Genomic DNA, 26776 nt, shown 5'->3' with positions numbered 1-26776 from the left:
CAGGTTTACCCTGACCCCAGCCATACAGAGGCCACCTTAGTCCTTTCCAGTGAGGCAGCAGCTCTCTACTTCCTCTGTGCCTTTCTTGAGAATCAACGTTATCTTGCTGGGCGGCACAGCTCACGCCTGCAATTCCAGCACTTTGGGAAGCAGAGGTGGGCTTTTCACTTCACCCCAGGAGCTCCAGACCAGCCTGGGTAACATGGTGAGACTCCCATCTCCACACAAAATTGAAACATTAGCCAGGTGTGGTGGTATGCAACTGTAGTCCCAGCTAAGATTGTGCCACTAGACTCCAGCCTGGGCAACTGAAAAAGACCCTATATCAAACAAAACAAAACAAAAAACATCTATTTCCCCTTGCTACCTGCTCACTGGCCTCAGGCCCCCTAAGACTCTCTGGAGTCCTATCATCCTTTGCTCTTCCCCACTCTCCCAAGAACTCTGCCCAGGTAGTACCATGCATGGCCTCTCTCCTCAGGACCTACCCACTGCTCTGCGCCTCTGGTGCTTGGAAATCACTAGAAGGCTATGGCCATTCCTTTCTGGGATCTTCCTAACCTTTCAGACGCCAACACCAGACATCCTCCCAGCCCCACACCACTGAAGGGAACTCTGATTTTCGACTCAAAGGCATTCCCTCTGCTATGATGTTCAGCCTCAGAGGCATCTGAGTGTGGGCTTTAGCCAGAGGTCAGCAGATTGTCTTTTGCTGTTGTGCTCCTCCCCTAAGGCAATTGATTTAAACAGGTCCATCTTCTTGAATGGAAGTGGTAAGGGGGAAAGTTCAGAATTTTTTTAAATGAAATATGCAAGGGAAGAAAGCATCAATTAGTATCTCAAACTATTCTAATAGTTGTGTTTACTTGTATCTCCAGATCACTCTGTTGTACCCCAGACAGACTCTTATATCAACTGCCAACTCATCATGTACATTTGGATATCCAAGGGAACATGATAGGATGTAATTTTTGCCATTTTGAGCATTAAAAATTTTCAGTGGCACTGAACTCCTGACACAAAGGAGAATTAGAAATAACCTCCAATCTACACTTGAGCAAGACATACATGGTTTGTTTCTGAGGAGAAAACATCATTTTTCTAGTATCTCCTCACCACAGAGAAGAGCCCTACCCTAACTGGGGACCTGGGTCCTGTGTGCTGAGAGCTACAGAGCAGGGAGTAATGTCCTGAAAGCATTAGGGGAGTGCTGTCAGGTGGATAGTGATGGCTTTGACTGTCAGTTGGAGGGTGCTATGCTAATTAGGAACTTTGTGACTTAAACTCAAAACAAATTTTTTTTAATTAAAGAAACATTTGTAGAGGCAGGTTCTTGCTATGTTGCCCAGACTGGCTTCAAACACCTGGCCTCAAGCAATTCTCCCAAAAGGGCTGGGATTGCAGGTGCGAGCCACCATGCCCAGCCCAGAAATAATACTTAAGAGCCCAAGGCATTTGTTAAATTTGTAGAATGGAATTATATATATATAAAATATATGTACTTATAATTTGTATATAAAATATAAATTATATATACATATATAATATAATTACATGCATATATACACATATAAAATATAATTAAATATATTACATATTATATATGATATATGCTAAATTTGTGAAATGTAATTATATATGTATATATACATGTATATTATATATGTATATAACATATAGATACTATATATAATATATACATATACATATATGTGTATATATGTATATGTTTAGATGTATATATGTTATATAATTTATGTAATTATATATTATATACACATACTATATTTATTATATATGTAATTATGCATTTTAAAAATATATATATTGGTTGTAGGGATGGAGGTGGGAGAAATCTGTCCATCAACAAAATAGGAATAAAATTCCTAGTGCCAAGTAAGGCAGAGGGCAGATCTTTATACGTTTGGGGATCAATTCTACAGTAGGTTACTAGAGAAATGTTTCTGAACACAGTGGGGAGAAACTCAATGAAAAGCTGCAGTAGCTCTTCTGAGCAAGAAGCTGGCAGGTAGGTGGTGCCACCTGGTGGTAGCCACTGCTTGCTGTCGATGACCGCTCTGCTCCTTGGGCAAGGATAAGAGAGAGAGAACACAAGCTGCAGGGTTCCTTTCTGATGTAATTGCTTGTATTTTGTTCTTCACTCTCAGGGATTGTTCCTTTCACTTTTCCATAAAGGAAAGGGGTAACATCTAGTATCTTCTTTATTTCAGTTTTCTTATGGCAATACTAAGGATGCATTTGGCAACAAAACTCTCAAAAAGATAAATTGAAGGTGTATCTCTTTCTTGGTTTGCTCACCCTTTACCAAACACGTCCTTTGTCAAGTAAAGCAGTTAGTTCTTTGCTTATTTTTATATAACAATATATGATACTATTTTACTTTTAAACATGTCTTCTCACTGAACATCAGTACATATGTATCTAATTAGTTTTTATCTTCTGTATAGTATCTTAAGATATGAATAAGTTATAGTATATTTATTTAGCCAGTGATGTGCCATAGTATATTTAACCATTGGTTTTCTCTCAGATTTTTCAATTCTTTGCTAGAACAAGCAGTGTTTGCAATGAATATCGTTGTATGTTTTCTGCATATCCATGAGTTTTCCTTGAAAGTAAATAAGATGTGGAATTGCTGGGTCAAAGAGTATCTATATATTTTAAATTCTAGGCTACTACCAAAATTTCTTTCAATTCACCACTGAGATTTTATACCCCCTGTCAACTGTGTGTGGAGTAAACATCTGATCCCCACTTCGTTCTTTCTCTCTGCCTCTTTCTGTCAGTCTCACTCTTTCTCTCTTTCAACCTGGACAGAAGAAACAATATCTTATTACTGCTCTAATTTAATTCCCCTTATTACTAACTAGATTGAAATTATTATATTTCATGGTCATTCATATTATTTTCTTCTGCAAATATTAATATATGTATGCAGTTCAATACTGAATTGTGCATGTTTTTCTTTTTTGCATACAGGTCTTTGTATATTCTGGATATTAATTCTTGGTTGGACCAGCCTAGTCTTTAATTTTGTTTATGATGTGATATTCAGAAGTTGTCAATATTGATATAACCAGGCTTATCAATCTCTTCTTTCATGTTTCTTTAAATTTATGTTTTAAGAAGACTTTACGTACCTTTTATATTTTTCCTATGACTTTATGTTTATATTTATTCAACAATCAAGTATATGTTTCTATAAATGGTTCAAGGATCTACCTTAACTTTTTTCCTGAGTGCATAAACACTATTTTTTTAATAGTTTACCTTTCTGTACTGATTTGAATAGGCAGTTTTGTCACATACTAAATTTTTAATATATTCAAAGGTCTTGAGCTGAGAAGAAATATCTAATTTTTTATTTTTTAAATCTTTATTTTTATTAAAAAAAAATTTCGAGACAGAGTCTCCCTCTGTCACCAAGGCTGGGGTGTGGTGGTGTGATCTTGGCTCACTGCAACCTCCGCCTCCCAGGTTCAAATGATTCTCATGTCTCAGCCTCCTGAGTAGCTGGGATTACAGGCATGTGCCACCACACCTGGCTAATTTTTTGTATTTTTAGTAGAAATGGGGTTTCACCATGTTGGCCAGGCTGGTCTTGAACTCCTGACCTCAAGTGATCCACCCGCCTCAGCCTCCCAAAGTGCTGGGATTACAGGTGTGAGCCACCATGCCCAGCTTAAATTTTTATTTTTTTAGAAACATGTTCTCACTCCGTTACCCAGGCTGGAGTGCAGTGGCACGATCATAGCTGACTGCAGCCTCAAACTCTTGGGCTCAAGTGATTCTCCCACCTCAGGCTCCTGATAAGCAAGGACTAAAGGCATGCACCACTACAACTGGCTATTTTTTTTCTTTTATTTTTGTAGAGGCAGGGTCTCGCTATATTTCCCAGGCTGGTCTCAAACTCCTGGCCTCAAACAATCCTCTTGCCTTGGTCTCCCAAAGTGCTAGAATTACAGGCATGAGCCACTGTGCCTAGCCCTGAGAAGAGATACCTTGAAGTAGATATGCAAGTTTGGGAGAAATTGGCATTTACATGATATTTGGAGGATGTAACAAGTGAAATCAGTCTCCTAGAGGTACTGTGTAGAATTAGTAGAAAATAAAGGTGATAGAAGACACAATTGAAGGAGGACATGGCATGGGGTAAAGATACAATGTGTGCTGCATCAAAGCTCCCTGGGGGAGCTGCATTCCTACGCTAGGAGGGTATAGAAGCCCCACCCAAAGCACAGGCTCCTGCCTTCAGATTTTGCTCAGATCACCCCAATGGCTCCTGTGGCTCTAATTTGTCCTTTCACATCCCTGAGTCCCTGGCCAGAACTTAACTCTTTTCTAGCACCACTCGCGGAAGGAGAGGTTGGTTCCTACAATTAAAAGGTACTATCAACATTTCCAGCATTCAGGCCACAGATGCAAAAGGATCATATGGGGCCGGGGCACAGTGGCTCACGCCTGTAACCCCAGCAGTTTGGGAGGCTGTGGTGGGTGGATTGCTTGAGGTCAGGAGTTCAAAACCAGCCTGACCAACATGGTGAAACCCCATCACTACTAAAAATACAAAAATTAGCTGGGCGTGATGGCACAGGCCTGTAGTCCCAGCTACCTGGGAGGCTAGGGCACAAGAATTGCTTGAACCCAGTGGGCAGAGGTTGCAGTGAGCTGAGATGGTGCCACTGCACTCCAGGCTGGGTGACAGATTGTGCTATTGCACACTGCACTCCAGCCTCCACAGAGGGAGACTCTGTCCGAAAAAAATATAGATAGATAGACAGATAGATAGATAGATAGATAGATAGATAGATAGATACGTATATATAATGTCAGAAACATTTTGCACAAATGTACAATTGTCCTTCTGAAAATGCCAAGAACACATTATTTGAGAAACCCCAGAAGAGAGATTGGTAAGGAAGCATTTGCAAATCTACTGGGAAAATGAAGACTGAACCAGAGCAGTGGCAAAGGCTCCAGGGGAGAGAATGGGTTGAAGAATTATTTATGGGGTAGTCTCCACAGGACTTGGTCTCAGTTGGATGATCAGGGTAAGCAAGAGGGAGGAGTCAATGAAGATTCCCGAGGATATGGTATGTGCAGCTGGGTGGCTGTTTCATCCAAGATAGAAATACAGAGCAGGTCTGCTTAGGTAGGAAATGTTAATGTAGTTTAGAACATTGTGAATTTGAGGTCACTGTGGGGAGACTGTATGGGGATGCCCAGCAAACCAAGAGTCTCTGCACATGTAAGAAACAGGTATGGAAAAAATTCACACACGAGAGACAGGGAACAGGCAGGCTTAGAAACCACTCATGGACTACCCGTTCACATGGATTAGTAGCATCTGAAGGAAATGCTCCAGCAACACACACAGACCCCTGGTTCCTAAGTCAGCCATGGTACCCCAGGGCAGCTTACCTGGGACCTTGAGAATCCAGGATGCGGAGAGTTCAGGCTGATCTTGAGTCTCCATGTGGGCCCTCCCTGACGTGGAGCTGAACCAAACCTCGGCAAGCCGAGTACAAATTCAGTAACGCTGGAGCCTTCATAACCCATGTCTCTCCTGGGGAAAATAGCAGGGAGTAGGAAAGACAGTGAAACTAACTTATCCTCAAGTTCTATCACATGTGCATGGGAGGCCACAACTATGGGATCTCACTTAATGTCATCAAGGACATGAACTTGATATGGATTATGATCTTTTCAGTGTTATATGAAATCCTCAGCAAATTCAACTTCGCCCTCTCCCTACCTACAGACTACTGCATCTAGCTCCTTCTGCAACAAAAATCTGGGCTGCCACCAACCCCATCATTGATGCTTCCTGGAGCTCATATTCTTGTCCTGAAGCCTTGCCAGGGATGTGATGTTGAGTCCAAGTGGGAAGGGTTCTCAGAACATTGCTCTTGGCTGAAAGGGACTGGCCTGTGACTGGCTGTCAGGCCATGATTTAATGGGTAGCAGTGTGGCCCCTGCCTCTGCCTTCCTAAGAAATTCTACTCAATATCGTTCAGGAGGAAAATTGCTCTGTTCATTTCTTTTGTTTCTGCTCACATATTCTTCTGTTGGCTTTGGAGCACTCCTGAGCTTTTCCTTCTTTTTCCCTGTTTGGTAGTCTCCCTTACAGGCTAAGGACTGAGTCCTAAGACTCACTTTCTCCTTTCCATGACAGTAACTACTCTCTCTCCAATGTCAAACCAGGGAACAGATTCACGATTTAAGACAGGCCTTGCTGAGTCATTCACAGAGGGCTTTCCAAAGGGAGTAGCACTTATGCCAAATGGGTGAGATCAAACCACTTCTGGCACTCTCTGCCTACATTTTTCTTTTTATTTTCAAAACATCTTTGTTCAGTTTTTCAAAATGTAGTTCTGTAACCACCTGTATCCAATGCTCCTGGGACACCTGTGAAAATTGCAAATTCCTGTGCTTTACCCCAAACCAGACCTATTCAATCCAGTCTCTGAGGGTGGAGCTTAAGACTCTCCAGGTTAAACAAGCACTCAAGCAGATTCTTAAGTACACAAGATTTGAGAACTACTGTTATAGGCTGAGAATTCTGATAATAAATTAACATCTGGTTTTATTTAATTCAGCCTCAAAATATCTCAGACTAGTGCAAGGCTGGAATTTTTCTTTTCTTTCCTTTTTTTTTTTTTTTCTTTTTTTCCTTATTTTCTTCTTAACAGCAAAAGGATTTCTTCAAATGTGATCTCAGCCAGAGCTGCTCTGGCTGGGGAGGGAAGAGGTAAGGATTATCGTTCCACCCTCTGATTTCTGCCTTAGCAAACTTTTCCTCTTCCCGGCCCTGAAAAGCACAGATTTAGGGATTTGATAGGCCTGGTTTGAATCAAACACTCATCACTCATTTAGCTGAGCAAAGTGACCTCGGACAAGTTATTAAACTAATGTTCTTCCTATAAATTGGGAACCATTAATAATAGCTAACAGAGAGTTCTCTTGAGCATGCCCTTGACCTGAACGCACTCCCTTGGTTGGCTGGGTACCAAGGCCCATCAGCTTTTGTCTCGTCAGTAGAGGCAAGGGTAGGGTGTAGCCTCAATCGAATACTGTTTAGATTTCTGCCACATCAAAGGCTTATTCACTACAAAATTTGGTCCCTACAATCGCCAGCATTTCATATCTTTTTTGATAAGCTGGCCTAAGGAATGTTAGTGCTATTGGCTAAAATCTAGTGGCTAGTAATCGGCTATTTTTGTTTGTTCGTTTTGAGACAGGGTCTCTCTCTGTCACCCAGGCTTGAGTGCAGTGGCACAATCATGGCTCACTGCAGCCTCAAACTCCCAGCTTCAGGCAATGCTCCTGCCTCAGCCTCCTGAGTAGTTGGGATCACAGGCACATGCCACCACACACAGCTAATTTTTTAAAAATGATTTGTAGAGATAGGAGTCTTTCTATGTTGCCCAGGCTGGTCTCCAACTCCTGGGTTCAAGCAATCCTCTTGCCTTGACCTCCCAAAGTGCTGGGATTACAGGCATGAGCCACCATGCCCATAAAACTTTCTTAAATACTAATCAATAGTGTTCAAAACACTCTTCTCTAAAAATAAAAACAACTTGTTGTTTCAAAGCATTTGCTAAGACAGTATGTTGCTGCAGTTTTCCAAAACGTCAATGAAGTAATCACTTTATCACTAGCAAAAAGTGAGTGGTGTGTTTTACAACTAATATAAGTGACATGGCTACCCGGTGAGGGATTATTTCCAAAGTGTGTTACTGGAGAGGTATTTCTGGACCTGCAGCTCACTCATACCAACAGCATTAATACTCATACCTCAGCGTTAATGCTGAGAGCATGCACATGGCTAGCCTGGGCTGTCACCTAAGGACTGTTCTCTTTTTCCTTTGGGCAAGTGAAAGGCAGAGAATACAACCTAAGTCATTAAATTCTAAGATCTAAGTTTTAGTTAGTTGTTCAATCTGGATCTTTTTCATCCTTTTTAAAAAGACTATCAAGAGATCTGTTGATGTTTTCTTGTATAATTTATTCATTTTTTGTTACATTTTTAAAATCACGAGTGCATCTTTGCTAATAATTTCAAGGGATATAAGCATGTTCAAGCATTCTACACAGATCAAGCAATTATTTTTCCTGCAAATTTAATTTTGAATGGTAATATAGGGTTTTGTTTGGCCACTTTTTTTTAAACACACACACACACACAAATTGCATATTTTAGTCGACTAACAGCATAGCAAACACTTGGTTTGTTTCCATACAATATTCCAGAGTTCATCCAAAAAAATGCTTGCATGAGATTTCCCTGGCTTTGGTGTCCCGAGGGCAGAAAGAATGTGCCCTCCTTGCTTCGCGGAGCTCCCGGTCTAGTAGTAACTCAATATATATTTACTAAACAGGATGAAGGAAGGGTTAATAATGAATACATGATGAAGCAAAGTAAATAGGCCTCAAAGCTTGAGGAACAGGGAGTTTTCTGAGCTCAGAATTGAAGGTACAGGCCAGGCACAGTGGCTTACGCCTGTAATCTCAGCACTTTGGGAGGCCGAGGCAGGTGGATTATTTGAGGGCAGGAGTTTGAGACCAGCCTTGCCAACATGGCAAAATCCTATCTCTATCAAAATACAAAAAGTAGTCAGGCAAGGTGGCAGGTGCCCACAGTCCCAGCTACACAGCAGGCTGAGATGGCAGAATCCCTTGAGCCTGGGAGGCAGAGGTTGTAGTGAGCTGTGATTATTCCACTGTACTCCAGCCTGGGGGACAGAACAAGACTCCGTCAAAAAAAAAAAAAAAAAAAAAAAAAAAAAAAAAAAAAAAAGAAGAAGAAGAAGAAGAAGGTGGATAGCCTGCCTGCTGTGGTAATCAAGACTTATTCTAATCCGTTTTGTTGTGACTGGCTCAGATTTCACTACATGCTTGGGAAGAGGCAAGAACTTAGAAGCAGACAATCTTAGACTGCCTATGCAAGGAAGCCCTCACCATATTCACAGACAGTGCTATCTCTGAGACATCAGGACAGTCCTTGAAATTTAAGGAAATGAACCATGGGTTCCTTAGTGACTTCAACCTGAAAGACTAATCCCAACCCCAAGTAGTGAGCTCAAAGGTATTTGATGAACTTCAGCTGTCCTAACAGGAATATTTGCTTCATAAATATTATCACCTAGATCCTTTTATGATCATAAGCATGAGGATGACTGGGTTTTCCCACTCCTGTGTGAGATGTGCCTCCCTCTAACCTTATTACAACATTGACACCTTACTCATTTGACATGAAAAAAATAATATTATCACCTGAACTTCAAGTGTAACTCCAGCAGCTGCCCATAAGCTTCTCTCAACTCTGGATTTAGTTTGTAGGACTAAATTAACCATTTGTAGTTTCTGGATAATATAAGTAGTAAGTGGGTTTTGTTATTGTTATTATAATGCACATTTCCTATAGTAAATATTATTTGTTTGTTTTTTGAGCTCCCACACGTATTGCTGGGTATACCAAGAATGCAAGGCCCTCTGCCCTCTTTACCCAGGACATTTCTCAGGTGTGGCTTTGCTGTGGCCAACCATGAAGGATGAGGTTTGTGTCACTTGAAACAAAGAACAGGTGTATTTATTGCTTCCTATAAAAGCAGCGTATTCCTTAAGCTCAGTGCTCCTTTTCTGCGAAATAAACCTACTATGTGTGCACCATTCATCTGGGCCTGTGGTGTCACCCATCTGGGACTTGGGGACAAGGGGAACCTTTGCAAACATACTGATGCTCATGTTATGTCATGAATAATAAAGTGCTTGTCTCCGACCCAAGAGTCTATGTCTTCTACCAATGTTCATGAATCAAGATGCTAACTTATTTACTTTTAAGTAGGGTAACATCAAATCCCAGTTCCTTCAATTATGTGTTACTTTTATAATAGCAAATCAGTTGCTATGATTATAAAATTAGAAAGTATTCTTTTCTAACAAATTGTTATTTCCTTCCAAGATTCTCTTGGTAGCCCTGATTAAAAACCACTGATACGTTTCTCTAAACAAAAGACAAAAAATGGGATTCTAAGTCATTACATTTAATAGTTCATTTCAGATTTTAAAAATACTATATTTCTCAAGCTTGTATTCCTCAGCTCTCAGCAAAATTCAATTTTCTAGTAAAAATAATTCTCCTGCTTAGACTGAGGATGTGCCCTGCAGCCATCTCTTTCCATGGTTGGCATCTGCAGTGAGCTCCCCATGTAGCCTCGCATATGCCTGGTAGTGGGCACAGGTCTCTGTCCACACACTGTGCATTCCTCATCCCCCATCCCTCATTCTTCAGTGGCAGCTAAAGCTGCTGATTTTCCTAGGTCCAGAGGCTTCAACCTTGCCTTCTCTAAACACTGACCTCTATCTTTTCTTCTTAGGGGGAAGCATTATCTTCTCAGGGTCCTAAAATTCATAAGCTCTGGACTTGGGTTAGCGGGTGGGTAGGAAGGAGGAACTCACCAACTCACATTTTTAGAAACTCGAAGGAGACCTGCCTAGGGGTCAGCTTGGAGAATGCTAAAACCAATGAACTTCTATCTCAGCAAGTTACTCTGTAACATCCGTAGTCAATGTTTTATTCCTCAACTCCTGTGCCCCCCCTAAAAAGTGAAGGTAGTAAATAAATACGTAAAAACTGGCAATAAATGGAAACCAAACAGTTCCGACACTAAAAACTAAACAGTTCTCACACTAATGATATCATTCAAGTGTCTGGCACTACAGTTGACCTTGAACAATATGGGGGTTGGGACACCAACCCCCTCCCACACAGTTGAAAGTCTGTGTATAGGCAGGGCATGGTGGCTCACTCCTGTAATCCCAGCACTTTGGGAGGCCAAGGTGGGCAGATCACCTGAGGTCAGCAGTTCGAGACCAGCCTGACCAACACGGAGAAACCAAGTCTCTACTAAAAATACAAAATTAGCCGGGTGTGGTGGTGCATGCCTGTAATCCCAGCTACTTGGGAGGCTGAGGCAGGAGAATCGCTTGAACCCAGGAGGACGTGGAGGTTGTGGTGAGCCGAGATCGTGCCATTGCACTCCAGCTTGGGCAACAGGAGTGAAACTCCATCTCAAAAAAAAAAAAAAAAAAAGAAAGAAAAAAAGAAAATCTGTGTATAACTTTTGACTCCCCAAAAACTTTACTAAGAATCTTACTGATAACATAAACAGTTAATTAACACATATTTCATATGTTATTGGTATTATATATGGTATTCTTACATTAAAGTAAGCTAGAGAAAAGAAAATGTGATTAAGAAAATCATAAGGAAGGGAAAATATATTTACAATTCATTAAGTGGAAATGGATCATTATAAAGGTCTTCATCCTCATTGTCTTCACGTGGAGTAGGCTGAGGAGATGGAGGAAGCGGAGGGGTTAGTATTGCTGTCACGGGGGTGGCAGAGGGAGAAGAAAATTTGCATACAAGTGGCCCCATACAGTTCAAGGAGTGATGTGGAAGGGAACAATTATATATTCAAAGGCCAGTTTTCAGCTTCCTCTGCCTGGGCATCTCAGGACATCTTTGGCTGTCAGCCAGCCCTCTCCTACCACCTTGCTTTCATCAGCTCGCTGCCTTCCTGATTCCCTTCGACTCCCTTTCAGATGGCTCCTTCTCTGCATCCCTGCTGCTCATTTCAACCACATATACCTTTGAAGTTGCTGTGCTCCAGGGCTCTGTCCTGACCCTTTCCTGTCTCACACGCAGCCCCTCCTGGGTTGCCTCAACCAGATGGCTCCACTTGTTGCCTCTCTTGCCCAGGTCTGTCTCAACTTCAGGTTCACTTCCAGCCCTTTAGTGGACTTCTTTCCTTGTGTGTGACAGACATGCACCCTAAGCTCAATGTTTCCAGCACACACGCAGTCTGTTCTCACAAATCTGCTCCTTCTCCCATCCCCTATCTCAGCAGAAATACCACCATCCACCGAATTCCCAGGAAGGAGTCCAGGGGCTTCCCCCATAACCTGTCAATCACCAGGGCTTGTTAATTCCCTGTCCTCAATGCCTACTCGTACTACCACTTCTCATTCAGCCCCAGGCACATGAATCCAGAGCACTGTCACATCTTGCAGGGATCACTGCCTCTACCTCTTAAATCAGCTCCCTAAGCTGCAGCTCCAGCCCATTCTCCATTCTGCAGTGACAGGAAACTTTCTGAGATGGAAGCCTGGCCTTGTCATTCTTTTTTAAAAAATTATCTGAACACTCCTCAGTGCCCTCCTGAAGAAGCTTATACTCATTATTACGACTTCCAAATTCCCTCATTCCCTAAACCCAGTCCACCTCCCACCCTCATTTTCTGCTCAGGTAAAATGCAAACAAATAAACCAAGCTGGATTCCTGATTTTAAGACTTACAGTTGAGTAGGGGAGGAAAATGAAAAAGCAGCAAACAAACCACTGAAAATATATCATGTGCGCTAAATACTGTGAAAATAGAAAACAGGAATAATGGGGGACTCCATTTAGGAGGGTGTTCAGGGAGTCTGATTTGCTATTTCATGAAACTGAGAACCAGGAGGAGGAACAATCTAGGGAAAATTATAAGGATCTGTTTTGGTAATAAGGATATCTGTAATGCATTTTTAAGTATTTGCTGCTGGTTTAAAAATATATGTATATTGTTCAAAGCAGTAACCTTCAGCTTTCTACAAAACTTGTTGTCCAACATAATGAAGACTCCAGGATAACACAATATTCTACATCTGTCTTCTAACCAGAGTCTCATGCATGGGGCGAGAAGGGAGGATACCATTCTCTAATTTCTTCTGATTAATCTTAACCTCTTCTTGCTTCCCTGGTTATGTACAGTATACAGTGTTATATCCTCAAGACTCAGTTCAAATCTCCTTTCTTTTGAGAAACTTTCCCAACTGACCTTGCCTGGGCAAAATGCATTCCCACGTGCTATGGCAGCCCACAGAACACGCACCCTCCCAGCAATTATCATTTTGTATTATAATGTTGTCTTCAGAGAAAATTATTTCTCTTTGTCCATCTCTGTGACTAGCTTATAGTAGGTACATGTTATTTATCTGCTGACTATGTGGAACACCCAACACATGTACCGTATGACCTTTGCCAAGTCATTGCTCTTCTGTAATCCTCAGTTTTCTTGTCATTCCAGAATAACACAGCCTACAACGTGGTGGCAAGGCTTAACTAAGTAGTGATGTAGTCTTAATAAGAATTGGGTTACTAAGCAAAATATGGTGGCATATCAAAACTTTCTATTTATGCTCCAATGTTTCTTCTCCAGCTTATCATCTTGGGTGGGTGGTGCCAGGCATTCAATTGTAAAAAGAAACACTCTAAAGGGACCCTGTAGAAAAGCTACAGTGGGTCCTCATCTTTTACCATGTACAAAAATCAACTCAAAATGGATTGACAACTTATATGGAAGATCTGAAACTATGAAACTACTAGAAGTAAACATTGGGGAAACACTACAGGACATTGGTCTGGGCAAAGATTTTTTGGATAAGACCTCAAAAGCAAGGCAATAAAAACAAATATAGGCAAATGGGATTACATCAAACAAAAACACTTCTGCATAGCAAAGGATACAATTAACAAAGTGAAGAGACAACCTACAGAATTAGAGAAAACAGGAACACAAGTCAATAGCAAAAAATCCACAAATAATCCAAATTTAAAATGAGCAAAAGACGTGCATAGACATTCCTCAAATAATATACACAAATGGCCAAAAAATATATGAAAAAATGCTCAACAACACTATTCATCAGAAAAATGTAAATCAAAACCACAATGAGATATCATCTCACCTCAGTTAGAATGCTTATTATCAAAAAGAGCAAAAATAGACCAAAATAATGGATGCTGGTGAGGATGCAGAGAAAAAGGGAATACTAGTGCTGTTGGTAGGTAGTACAGCACTGTGGAGAACAGTATGCAGGTTCCTTAACAAACTAAAAACAGAATTATCATAAAATCCCACAATCCTTCAACTGGGTGTATAACAAAAAGAAAAAAGATCAATATATTGAGAGGGTTCCAAGATGGCCAAATAGGAACAGCTACAGTCTACAGCTCCCAGCATGAGTGATGCAGAAGACAGGTGATTTCTGCATTTCCAAATGAGGTACCGGGTTCATCTCACTGGGGCTTGTTGGACAGTGGGTGCAGCCCACAGAGTGTGAACCGAAGCAGGCCAGGGAATTGCTTCACCTGGGAAGCGCAAGGGGTTGGGGAAGTCCCTTTCCTAGCCAAGGGAAGCCATGACAGACAGTACCTGGAAAATCGGGGCTCTCCCACCCTAATACTGTGCTTCTCCAACAGTCTTAGCAAACGGCACACCAAGACAGTATATCCCGCACCTGGCTCGGAGGGTCCTACACCCAAGGAGCCTGGCTCACTGCTAGCATGGCAGTCCGAGATTAAACTGTAAGGCGGCAGTGAGGCTGGTGAAGGGGCGTCTGCCATTGCTGAGACTTGACAAGGTAAATAAAGCATCCAGGAAGCTCAAACTGGGTGGAGCCCACCGCAGCTCAAGGAGGCCTGCCTGCCTCTGTGGATGCCACCTCTGGGGGCAGGGCATAACTGAACAAAAGGCAGCAGAAACTTCTACAGACTTAAACGTCCCTGTCTAACAGCTTTGAAGAGAGTAGTGGTTCTCCCAGCATGGAGTCTGAGATCTGAGAACGGACAGACTGCCTCCTCAAGTGGACCTTGACCCCCGAGTAGCCTAACTGAGAGACACCTCCCAGTAGGGGCTGACTGACACCTCATACAGCTGGGTTACCCTCTGAGATGAAGTTTCCAGAGAAAGGATCAGGCAGCAACATTTGCTGTTCTGCAATATTTGCTGTTCTGCAGCCTACACTGGTGATACCCAGGCAAACAGGGTGTGGAGTGGACCTCCAGCAAACTCCAACAGACCTGCAGCTGAGAGGGTCCTGACTGTTAGAAGGAAAAATAACAAACAGAAAGAACATCCACACCAAAACCCCATCTGTACATCACCAACATCAAAGACCAAAGGTAGATCAAACCACAAAGACGGGGAGAAAACAAAGCAGAAAAGCTGAAAATTCCAAAGATCACAGCACCTCTTCTCCTCCAAAGGAACACAGTTCCTCGCCAGCAATGGAATAAAGCTGGATGGAGAATGACTTTGATGAGCTGACAGAAGTAAGCCTCAGAAGATCAGTAATAACAAACTTCTCTGAGCTAAAGGAGGATGTTTGAACCCATTACAAAGAATCTAAAAACCTTGAAAAAAGATTAGACAAATCGATAACTAGAATAAACAGCATAGAGAACACCTTAAATGCCCTGATGGAGCTGAAAACCATGGCATGAGACTACGTGATGCATGCGCAAGCTTCAGTAGCCGATTTGATGAAGTGGAAGAAAGGGTATCAGTGATTGAAGATCAAATGAATGAAATGAAGTGAGAAGAGAAGTTTAGAGAAAAAAAGAGTAAAAGGAAATGAACAAAGCCTCCAAGAAATATGGGACTATGTGAAGAGACCAAATCTATGTCTGACTGGTGTACCTGAAAGTGACGGTGAAAATGGAACCAAGTTGGAAAACACTCTTCAGGATATCATCCAGGAGAACTTCCCAAACCTAGTAAGGCAGGCCAACATTCAAATTCAGGAAATACAGAGAATGCCACAAAGATATTCCTCGAGAAGAGTAACTCCAAGACACATAATTGTCAGATTCACCAAAGTTGAAATGAAGGAAAAAAGGTTAAGGGCAGCCAGAGAGAAAGGTCAGGTTACCCACAAAGGGAAGCCCATCAGACTAACAGCAGATCTCTTGGCAGAAACTCTACAAGCCAGAAGAGAATGGGGGCCAATATTCAACATTCTTAAAGAAAAGAATTTTCAACTCAGAATTTCATATCCAGCCAAACTAAGCTTCACAAGTGAAGGAGAAATAAAATCCTTTACAGACAAGCAAATGCTGAGAGATTTTGTCACCACCAGGTGTGCCTTATAGGAGCTCCTGAAGGAAGCACTAAACATGGAAAGGAACAAACGGTACCAGCCACTGCAAAAAGATGTCAAGTTGTAAAGACCATCGATGCTAGGAAGAAATGGCACCAACTAATGAGCAAAATAACCAGCCAACATCATAATGACAGGATCAAATACACAAAAATAACAATATTAACCTTAAATGTAAATGGGCTAAATGTCTCAATCAAAAGACACAGACTGGCAAATTGGATAAAGAGTCAAGATCCATCAGTGTGCTGTATTCAGCAGACCCATCTCACGTGCAGAGACACACATAGGCTCAAAATAAAGGGATGGAGGAAGATCTACGAAGCAAAGGGAAAACAAAAAGAAAAAGCAGGCATTGCAATCCTAGTCTCTGATAAAACAGACTTTAAAACAACAAAGATCAAAAGAGACAAAGAAGGCCATTACATAAAGGCAAAGGGATCAATTCAACAAGAAGAGCTAACTATCCAAAATATATATGCACCCAATACAGGAGCACCCAGATTCATAAAGCAAGTTCTTAGAGACCTACAAAGAGACTCAGACCCCCACACAATAATAATGGGACTTCAACATCCCACTGTCAACATTAGATCAATGAGACAGAAAGTTAACGAGGATATCCGGGAATTGAACTGAGCTCTGCACCAAGCAGACCTAACAGATATCTACAGAACTCTCCACTCCAAATCAACAGAATATACATTATTCTCAGCACCACAGTGCACTGATTCCAAAATTGACCACATAGTTGGAAGTAAAGCACTCCTCAGCAAATGTAAAAGAACAGAAATGATAACAAACTGTCTCTCAGACCACAGTGCAATCAAATAAGAACTCAGGTTAAGAAACTCACTCAAAACCACACAACTACATGGAAACTGAACAACCTGCTCCTGAAGGACTACTGGGTACATAATAAAATGAAGGCAGAAATAAAGATGTTCTTTGAAACTAATGAGAATAAAGACACAACATACCAGAATCTCTGGGACACATTTAAAGCAGTGTGTAGAGGGAAAGTTATAGCACTAAATACCCACAAGAGAAAGCAGGAAAGATCTAAAATCGACACCCTAACATTACACCTAAAAGAACTAGAGAAGCAAGAGCAAACACATTCAAAAGCTAGCAGAAGGCAAGAAATAACTAAGATCAGAGCAGAACTGAAGGAGATGGAGATGCAAAAGCCCTTCAAAAAATCAGTGAATCCAGGACCTCTTTTTTTGAAAAGATCAACAAAATTGATAGACCACTAGCAAGACTAATAAAGAAAAAAAGAGCTAGGAATCAAATAGATGCAATAAAAAAATGATAAAGGGGATATCACCACCGATCCCACAGAAATACAAACTACCATCAGAGAATACTATAAACATCTCTATGCAAATAAAGTAGAAAATCTAGAAGAAACGGATAAATTCCTATACACATACACCCTTCCACGACTAAACGAGGAAGAAGTTGAATCCCTGAATAGATCAATAAAAGGCTCTGAAATTGAGGCAATAATTAGTAGTCTACCAACCAATAAAAAGTCCAGGACCAGACAGATTCACAGTTGAATTCTACCAGAGGTACAAAGAGGAGCTGGTACCATCTCTTCTGAAACTATTCCAATCAATAGAAAAAGAGGGAACCCTCCCTAACTCATTATATGATGCCAGCATCATCCTGATATCAAAGCCTGGCAGAGATATAACAAAAAAAGAGAATTTTAGACCAATATCCCTGATGAACATTGATGCAAAAATCCTCAGTAAAATACTGGCAAACCAAATCCAGCAGCACATCAAAAACCTTATCCACCATGATCAAGTTGGCTTCATCCCTGGGATGCAAGGCTGGTTCAACATACGCAAATCAATAAACGTAACCCAGCATATAAACAGAACCAAAGACAAAAATCACATCATTATCTAAATAGATGCAGAAAAGCCCCTCAACAGAACTCAACAGCTTTTCATGCTAAAAACTCTCAATAAACTAGGTATTGATGGGACGTATCTCAAAATAATGAGAGCTATTTATGACAAATCCACAGCCAATATCATACTGAATGGGCAAAAACTGGAAGCATTCCTTTTGAAAACTGGCACAAGACAGGGATGCCCTCTCTCACCACTCCTATTCAACATAGTGTTGGAAGTTCTAGCCAGGGCAATCAGGCAGGAGAAAGAAATAAAGGGTATTCAATTAGGAAAAGAGGAAGTCAAATTGTCCCTGTTTGCAAACGACATGATTGTATATTTAGAAAACCCCATCATCTCAGCCCAAAATCTCCTTAGGCTGATAAGCAACTTCAGGAAAGTCTCAGGATACAAAATCAATGTGCAAAAATCACAAGCATTGTTGTATACCAAAAACAGACAAACAGAGAGCCAAATGAGTGAACCCCCCTTCACAACTGCTTCAAAGAGAGTAAAATACCTAGGAATCCAACTTACAAGGGATGTGAAGGACCTCTTCAAGTAGAACTACAAACCACTGCTCAACGGAATAAAAGAGGACACAAACAAATGGAAGAACATCCCATCCTCATGGGTAGGAAGAATCAATATTGTGAAAATGGCCATACTGCCCAAGGTAATTTATAGATTCAATGCCATCCCCATCAAGCTACCAATGACTTTCTTCACAGAATTGGAAAAAAACACTTTAAAGTTCATATGGAACCAAAAAAGAATCCACATTGCCAAGACAATCCTAAGCAAAAAGAACAAAGCTGGAGGCATCATGCTACCTGACTTCAAACTATACTACAAAGCTACAGGACCCAAAACAGCATGGTACTGGTACCAAAACAGAGATATAGACCAACAGAACAGTACAGAGTCCTCAGAATTAATACCACACATCTACAACCATCTGATCTTTGACAAACCTGACGAAAACAAGAAATGGAGAAAGGATTCCCTATTTAATAAATGGTGCTGGGAAAACTGGCTAGCCTTAAGTAGAAAGCTGAAACTGGATCCCTTCCTTACACCTTACAGAAAAAGTAATTCAAGATGGATTAAAGACTTAAATGTTAGATCTAAAACCATAAAAACCCTAGAAGAAAACCTAGGCAATTCCATTCAGGACATAGGCATGGGCAAGGACTTCATGACTAAAACACGAAAAGCAATGGCAACAAAAGCCAAAATTGACAAATGGGATCTAATTAAACTAAAGAGCTTCTGCACAGCAAAAGAAACTACCATCAGAGTGAATAGGCAACCTACAGAATGGGAGAAAATTTTTACAATCTACCCATCTGACAAAGGGCTAATATCCAGAATCTACAAAGAACTTAAACAAATTTACAAGAAAAATCAAGGAACTCCATCAAAAAGTGGGCAAAGGATATAAACAGACACTTCTCAAAAGAAGACATTTATGCAGCCAACAGACACATGAAAAAATGCTCATCATCACTGGCCATCAGAGAAATGCAAATCAAAACCACAATGAGATACCATCTCACACCAGTTAGAATAGCAATCATTCAAAAGTCAGGAAACAACAGGTGCTGGAGAAGATGTGGAGAAATAGGAACGCTTTTACACTGTTGGTGGGACTGTAAACTAGTTCAACCATTGTGGAAGACAGTGTGGCAATTCCTCAAGGATCTAGAAGTAGAAATACCATTTGACCCAGACATTCCATTACTAGGGATATACCCAAAGGATTATAAATCATGCTGCTATAAAGACACATGCACATGTATGTTTATTGCGGCACTATTCACAATAGCAAAGACTTGGAACCAACCCAAATGTCTGTTAATGATAGACTGGATTAAGAAAATGTGGCACATATACACTATGGAATACTATGCAGCCATAAGAAAGGATGAGTTCGTGTCCTTTGTAGGGACATGGATGAAGCTGGAAACCATCATTCTGAGCAAACTGTTGCAAGGACAGAAAACCAAACACCGCATGTTCTCACTCATAGGTGGGAATTGAATAATGAGAATACTTGGACACAGGGTGGGGAATATCACACACTGGGACCTGTCATGGGGTGGCAGGAGGTGGGAGGGATAACATTAGGAGAAATATCTAATGGTGTGGGTGCAGCACACCAACATGGCACATGTATACATATGTAAGAAACCTGCACGTTATGCACAGGTACCTGAGAACTTAAAGTATAATAAAAAAGATCAACACATCAAAGAGATATCTGCACTCCCATGTTTATTGCACCACTGTTCACAATAATGAAGATATAGAATAAGCTTAAGTGGCCATCAATGGATGAATGGTTAAAGGAAATGTGATATACATACACAATGGAACTCTATTCAGTCATGAAAAAGAATAAAATTCTCTCATTTGCAGAAACATTTCTAGAACTAGAGGTTAATTAAGTAAAATAATCCAGGCAGAGAACTACAAATATCGCGTATTATCATTCATATGTGGGAGCTAAAAAGGTGGGTCTCATGGAGGTAGTGCATAGACTGGTGGTTACCAGAGGCTGGGTGGGGGGATATGTGTGTTGAGGGAAGGGGGAGACATAGATAAGGGGGTTAAGGGGTATAAGAATACAGTTATAGGGAAGGGATAAGTTATGGTATTCAATAGTACAGTAGAGAAACTACAGTTAACAATAATTTATTATATATTTCAATATAGCTAGAAGAGAATTGTAATGTTCCCAACATAAAGATAAATGTTTGAGGTGACAGATATCCCAACTACCCTGATCTGATCATTACACGTTGTATAAATGTATCAAAATATCACATGTATCCCCAAATATATACTGTGATGTCCTAATTTTTAAAAGAAAGGAGAGAGAGAGACTTTTCAAAAAGGGAAGAAAGAGAAAAGCTAGAGGGGACCTAGACTGTCCAGCATTGCTGTGTGGTGCTGTGGCCACCAGAGGACAGCCTAACCACATATGCTGTGGAACTCCGCCTTCCAGAGCCCTGAGGGTGCAATGTTTTCCACACAACTGAGAAACAATTTTTTTTTTTCTTCCAGCCTCGTGGAGGAAAATCATTGTCAAATATATTATATTATCTCCTACCCATTATAAGTTGATTGTTGTAACTGTTTCCTGTGAGTTAGTCTCACCATTTTCTGTCATTGTAGGTATCTGCTTAATATGAGATCAATGTATCTTTTTCGTCATTTTGCAAAGGAACTAAGAACTATCATAGTCGGTGCATTTGTGTTTTTATTTTATTTTTTAAAATTTATTTTATTCATTTATTTTTTTGAGATGGAGTCTTGCTCTGTCGCCCAGACTAGCATGAAGTGGCGCAATCTCGGCTCACCGCCACCTCTGCCTCCTAGGTTCAAGTGATTTTCCTGCCTCAGCCTCCTAAGTAGCTGGGATTACAGGCGTGCCACCATGCCCGGCTAATTTTTGTATTTTTAGTAGAGACAGGGTTTCACCATGTTGGTCAGGCTGGTCTCAAACTCCTGACCTTGTGATCTGCCTGCCTCAGCCTCCCAAAGTGCTGGGATTACAGGTGTGAGCCACTGCACTCAGCTATGTTTTTAAAATAGTGTATTGCTTTTCATTGTAAAACCGAAATGTACTTATTACAGAAAATGTAGATGGAAAAATTGAAAAAGCAGGAAACACGCTTAGTCTCACCACCCCGTCTATGCTTTGTTACTCATGATAGTCGATTTGGAGACATCACTGGTAACTATCAATATTGACAAAATCAACAGCTGATGTTCAGGCAGCATGTGTAAGACCTCTCTGGTGAGGCGCTGGAAGCTCCTCTCGCATTCTGGGCCCCGTTGCCTGATTTGTGATTGTGAGGCTCACTGCTGGCTCTTGTTCCAGTTCCTACCCATATACATGCCCAGAGCTCTCACTGAAGGGTCATCCAGTCTCTCTGAACCCAGTAAGAATTGCCCCTGAGAGCAAGCAAAGACTTTCCTGTCTTCTCTCATCAAGCTTCCAATTGGTATGGATTTGCTGTTATTTCAGGGGCCCTGTTGTTATATATGGGCCCTGAGGTCCTACGGTCATATGAGCAGAGACCACAACTCATCCCACCTGGAGGCTGCTCAGGGGCTGAAAGTCTTCTTCATTCAATTCCTTCAGCCTACAGGAGTTTCCTGAGACACTTTTTTGTGCTGGGAGCTGGGACATAGCAACTGAAAAAAAGTCAATTTCTGCACTCCACAAACTTACAACCCCTTGGTAGAAAGATAATTATAAAATTATCACCACATTGTGACAAAGAATAGAAAGAAAAAGCCCAGGATGCCATGAGAAAGTAGAAGGAGGCTGACTCTAATTCAGGGTGCCACAGAAGGCTGTTGTAGAAGGTGAGTTTATGCTGAGACCCAGAAGGCAGCATAGAGGAAAAGGAGAGTGATCCAGGCAGAAGAAACTCTGCACCAAAACACCACTGCAAGCCAGGGTAGTCGGAGTGTGGTGAGCAGGTTAAGAAGGGAGAGATGAGCTACGGAGGTGGAGAGAGCGCTGGCCATGGAGAGCCATTGCTGATGTGTGATTTTCTCTAGGTGCAGAGGGATGCCAGCAGAGTGGTGGAGGAGAAGCCCAAAATGACTTCACTGGAAAACCCACTAATGAAATAAGAAAAGAAAGAAACTCAACAGTTTCTCTGTATATGACCATTATAGGTGGTAACTGGTCAGCTCACATTCTCTCCCTCTCTAAAAGTGTAGGCATAATTTATATGAATCCTCCTACATTGGCATTTTTTTAGATACACATTTCACTAAGGGTTAGCTGGTTGCAATCTCACTATTTTGGAAAAAAATATTTTCATAGACCCTTCTAGAAAACTCCTTGAGCAATGGAAAGTTTATTAGAAAGAATTATAGACTTTGGCGCATGCCTGTGGTCCCAGCTACTTGGGAGGCTGAGGCAGGAGAATCGTTTGAACCCAGGAGGTAGAAGTTGCAATGAGCTGAGATCATGCCACTGCACTCCAGCCTGGCATCAGTGAGACTCCATTTCAAGAAAAGGAAGGAAGGAAGGAAGGAAGGAAGGAAGGAAGGAAGGAAGGAAGGAAGGAAGGAAAGAAGGAAGGAAGGAAGGAAGGAAGGAGGGAGGGAGGGAGGGAGGGAGGGAGGGAGGGAAGGAAGGAAGGAGGGGAAAGAAAGAAAGAATTGCAGAATAGGAACAGCTCCAGTCTCCAGCTCCCAGCACGAGCGACACAGAAGACGGGTGATTTCTGCATTTTCAACTGAGGTACCAGGTTCATCTCACTAGGGAGTGCAGGACAATCAGTGCTGGTCAGCTGCTGCAGCCCGACCAGTGAGAGAGACCAGCATTGCCTCACCTGGGAAGCGCAAGGGGGAAGGGAATCCCTTTTCCTAGCCAGGGGAACTGAGACACACAACACCTGGAAAATCGGGTAACTCCCACCCCAATACTGTGCTTTACCAAGGATCTTAGCAAATGGCACACCAGGAGATTATATCCCACATGTGGCCGGGAGGGTCCCATGCCTGTGGAGCCTCCCTCATTGCTAGCAGAGCAGTCTGCGATCTAACTGCAAGGCAGCAGCGAGGCTGGGGGAGGGGCGCCGGCCATTGCTGAGGCTTAAGTAGGTAAACAAAGCTGCTGCAAAGCTCCAACTGGTTGGAGCCCACTGCAGCTCAAGGAGGCCTGCCTGTGTCTGTAGACTCCACCTCTGGGGACAGGACACAGCTAAACAACAACAACAAAAAACCAGCCAAAACCTCTGCAGATGCAAACAACCCTGTCTGACAGCTTTGAAGAGAGCAGTGGATCTCCTAACACGGAGGTTGAGATCTGAGAACGAACAGACTGCCTGCTCAAGTGGGTCCCTGACCCCTGAGTAGCCTAACTGGGAGACATCCCCCACTAGGTGCAGACCAACATCCCACACCTCACATGGCGGGGTACACCCCTGAGACGAAGCTTCCAAAGGAAGAATCAGACAGGTACACTCGCTGTTCAGCAATATTCTATCTTCTGCAGCCTCTGCTGCTGATATGCAGGCAAACAGGGTCTGAAGTGGACCTCAAGCAATCTCCAACAGACCTACAGCTGAGGGTCCTGACTGTTAGAAGGAAAACTAACAAACAGAAAGGACACCCACACCAAAACCCCATCAGTACCTCACCATCATCAAAGACCAGCAGCAGATAAAACCACAAAGATGGGGAAAAAGCAGGGCAGAAAAGCTGGAAATTCAAAAAATAAGAGCGCATCTCTCCCTCCAAAGGAGTTGCAGCTCATTGCCAGCAATGGATCAAAGCTAGATGGAGAATGACTTTGATAAGTTGAGAGAAGAAGGCTTCATTCCATCAAACTTCTCAGAAATAAAGGAGGAATTACATACCCAGTGCAAAGAAACGAAAAATCTTGAAAAAAGAATGGAAGAATGGATAACTAGAATAATCAATGCAGAGAAGGCCATAAACGAACTGACAGAGATAAAAACCATGACACGAGAAATACGTGACAAATGCACAAGCTTCAGTAACTGACTCGATCAACTGGAAGAAAGAGTATCAGCAACTGAGGATCAAATGAATGAAATGAAGCGAGAAGAGAAGTCTAAAGAAAAAAGAGGAAAAAGAAATGAACAAAGCCTTCAAGAAGTATGGGATTATGTGAAAAGACCAAATCTACGTCTCATTGGGGTGCCTGAAAGTGAGGGGAAAAATGGAACCAAGTTGGAAAACACTCTTCAGGATATCATCCAGGAGAACTTCCCCAACCTAGTAAGGCAGGCCAACATTCAAATTCAGAAAATATAGAGAACACCACAAAGATACTCCTCGAGAAGAGCAACTCCAAGACACATAATTGTCAGATTCTCCAAAGTTGAAACGAAGGAAAAACTGTTAAGGGCAGCCAGAGAGAAAGGCCGGGTTACCCACAAAGGGAAGCCCATCAGACTAACAGCAGATCTCTCAGCAGAAACTCTACAAGCCAGAAGAGAGTGGGGGCCAATATTCAATATTCTAAAAGAAAAGAATTTTAAACCCAGAATTTCATATCCAGCCAAACGAAGTTTCATCAGTGAAGGAGAAATAAAATCCTTTACAGAAAAGCAAATGCTTAGAGATTTTGTCAACACCAGGCCTGCCTTACAAGAGACCCTGAAGGAAGCACTAAACATGGAAAGGAACAACCGGTATCTGCCATTGCAAAAACATGCCAAAATGTAAAGACCATCGATGCTAGGAAGAAACTGCATCAACTAATGAGCAAAAAAACCAGTTAATATAATGACAGGATCAAGTTCCCACATAACAATATTAACCTTAAATGTAAATGAACTAAATGGTCCAATTGAAAGACACAGACTGGCAAACTGGATAAAGAGTCAAGACCCATCAGTTTGCTGTATTCAGGGGACACATCTCACATGCAGAGACACACATACGCTCAAAATAAAGGGATGGCGGAAGATCTACCAAGCAAATGGAGAACAAAAAAAAGCAGGGGTTGCATTCCTAGTCTCTGATAAAACAGACTTTAAACCATCAAAGATCAAAAGAGACAAAGAAGGCCATTACATAATGGTAAAGGGATCAATTCAACAGGAAGAGCTAACTATCCTAAATATATATGCACCCAATACAGGAGCACCCAGATTCATAAAGCAAGTTCTTAGAGACTTACAAGGAGACTTAGACTCCCATACAATAATAATGGGAGACTTCAACACCCCACTGTCAACATTAGACTGATCAAAGAGACAGAAAGTTAACAAGGATATCCAGGAATTGAACTCATCTCTGCACCAAGAGGACCTAATAGACATCTCCAGAACTCTCCACCCAAAATCAACAGAATATATATTCTTCTCAGCACCACATCATACTTACTCCAAAATCGACCACGTAATTGGAAGTAAAGCACTCCTCAGCAAATGTACAAGAACAGAAATTATAACAAACTGTCTCTCAGACCACAGTGCAATCAAACTAGAACTCAGGACTAAGAAACTCAATCAAAACCACTCGACTACATGGAAACTGAACAACCTGCTCCTGAAGGACTACTGGGTACATAACGAAATGAAGGCAGAAATAAAGATGTTCTTTGAAACCAATGAGAACAAAGATACAACATACCAGAATCTCTGGGACACATTTAAAGCAGTGTGTAGAGGGAAATTTATAGTGCTAAATGCCCACAAGAGAAAGCTGGAAAGATCTAAAATTGACACTATACATCACAATTAAAAGAACTAGAGAAGCAAGAGCAAACACATTCAAAAGCTAGCAGAAGGCAAGAAATAACTAAGATCAGAGCAGAACTGAAGGAGATAGAGACACAAAAAAACCTCCAAAAAATCAATGAATCCAGGAGTTGTTTTTTCAAAAGATCAACAAAATTGATAGACTGCTAGCAAGACTAATAAAGAAGAAAAGAGAGAAGAATCAAATAGACACAATAAAAAATGATAAAGGAGATATCACTACCGACCCCACAGATATACAAACTACCATCAGAGAATACTATAAACACCTCTACAAAAATAAACTAGAAAATCTAGAAGAAATGGATAATTTTCTGGACACTTACACTCTCCCAAGACTAAATCAGGAAAAAGTTGAATCCCTGAATAGACCAATAGCAGCCTCTGAAATTGAGGCAATAATTAATAGCCTACCAACCAAAAAAGGTCCAGGACCAGATGGATTCACAGCTGAATCTACCAGAGGTACAAGGAGGAGCTGGTACCATCCTTTCTGAAACTATTCCAATCAATAGAAAAAGAGGGAATCCTCCCTAACTCATTTTATGAGGCCAACATCATCCTGATACCAAAGCCTGGCAGAGACACAACA

The 26776-nt window shown here is 41.5% G+C and overlaps 1 protein-coding gene and 2 non-coding genes across 3 annotated transcripts in view; 2 read left to right on the top strand and 1 right to left on the bottom strand.

The window, feature by feature from the left end:
* Positions 1 to 26776, bottom strand: part of EVA1A (eva-1 homolog A, regulator of programmed cell death) — a 179315-nt gene that overhangs the window by 139098 nt on the left and 13441 nt on the right. The window contains exon 3 of the mRNA XM_065526938.1: positions 5443 to 5587. Coding sequence (XP_065383010.1) covers positions 5443 to 5497 — 55 coding nt within the window. The 5' untranslated portion in view covers positions 5498 to 5587. The remainder of the gene's footprint in view (positions 1 to 5442; positions 5588 to 26776) is intronic.
* Positions 1913 to 2125, top strand: LOC123568553 (small nucleolar RNA U3). The gene has a single exon (XR_006691916.2). It is a non-coding gene; the product is annotated as a small nucleolar RNA U3 (small nucleolar RNA).
* Positions 9171 to 9276, top strand: LOC123568532 (small nucleolar RNA U13). Its single transcript, XR_006691903.1, has one exon. It is a non-coding gene; the product is annotated as a small nucleolar RNA U13 (small nucleolar RNA).

The sequence above is a fragment of the Macaca fascicularis genome, chromosome 13, assembly GCF_037993035.2.
Source record: "Macaca fascicularis isolate 582-1 chromosome 13, T2T-MFA8v1.1".
NCBI classification, from domain to species: domain Eukaryota; kingdom Metazoa; phylum Chordata; class Mammalia; order Primates; family Cercopithecidae; genus Macaca; species Macaca fascicularis.
This window is presented reverse-complemented; position numbering and strand designations above follow the sequence as displayed.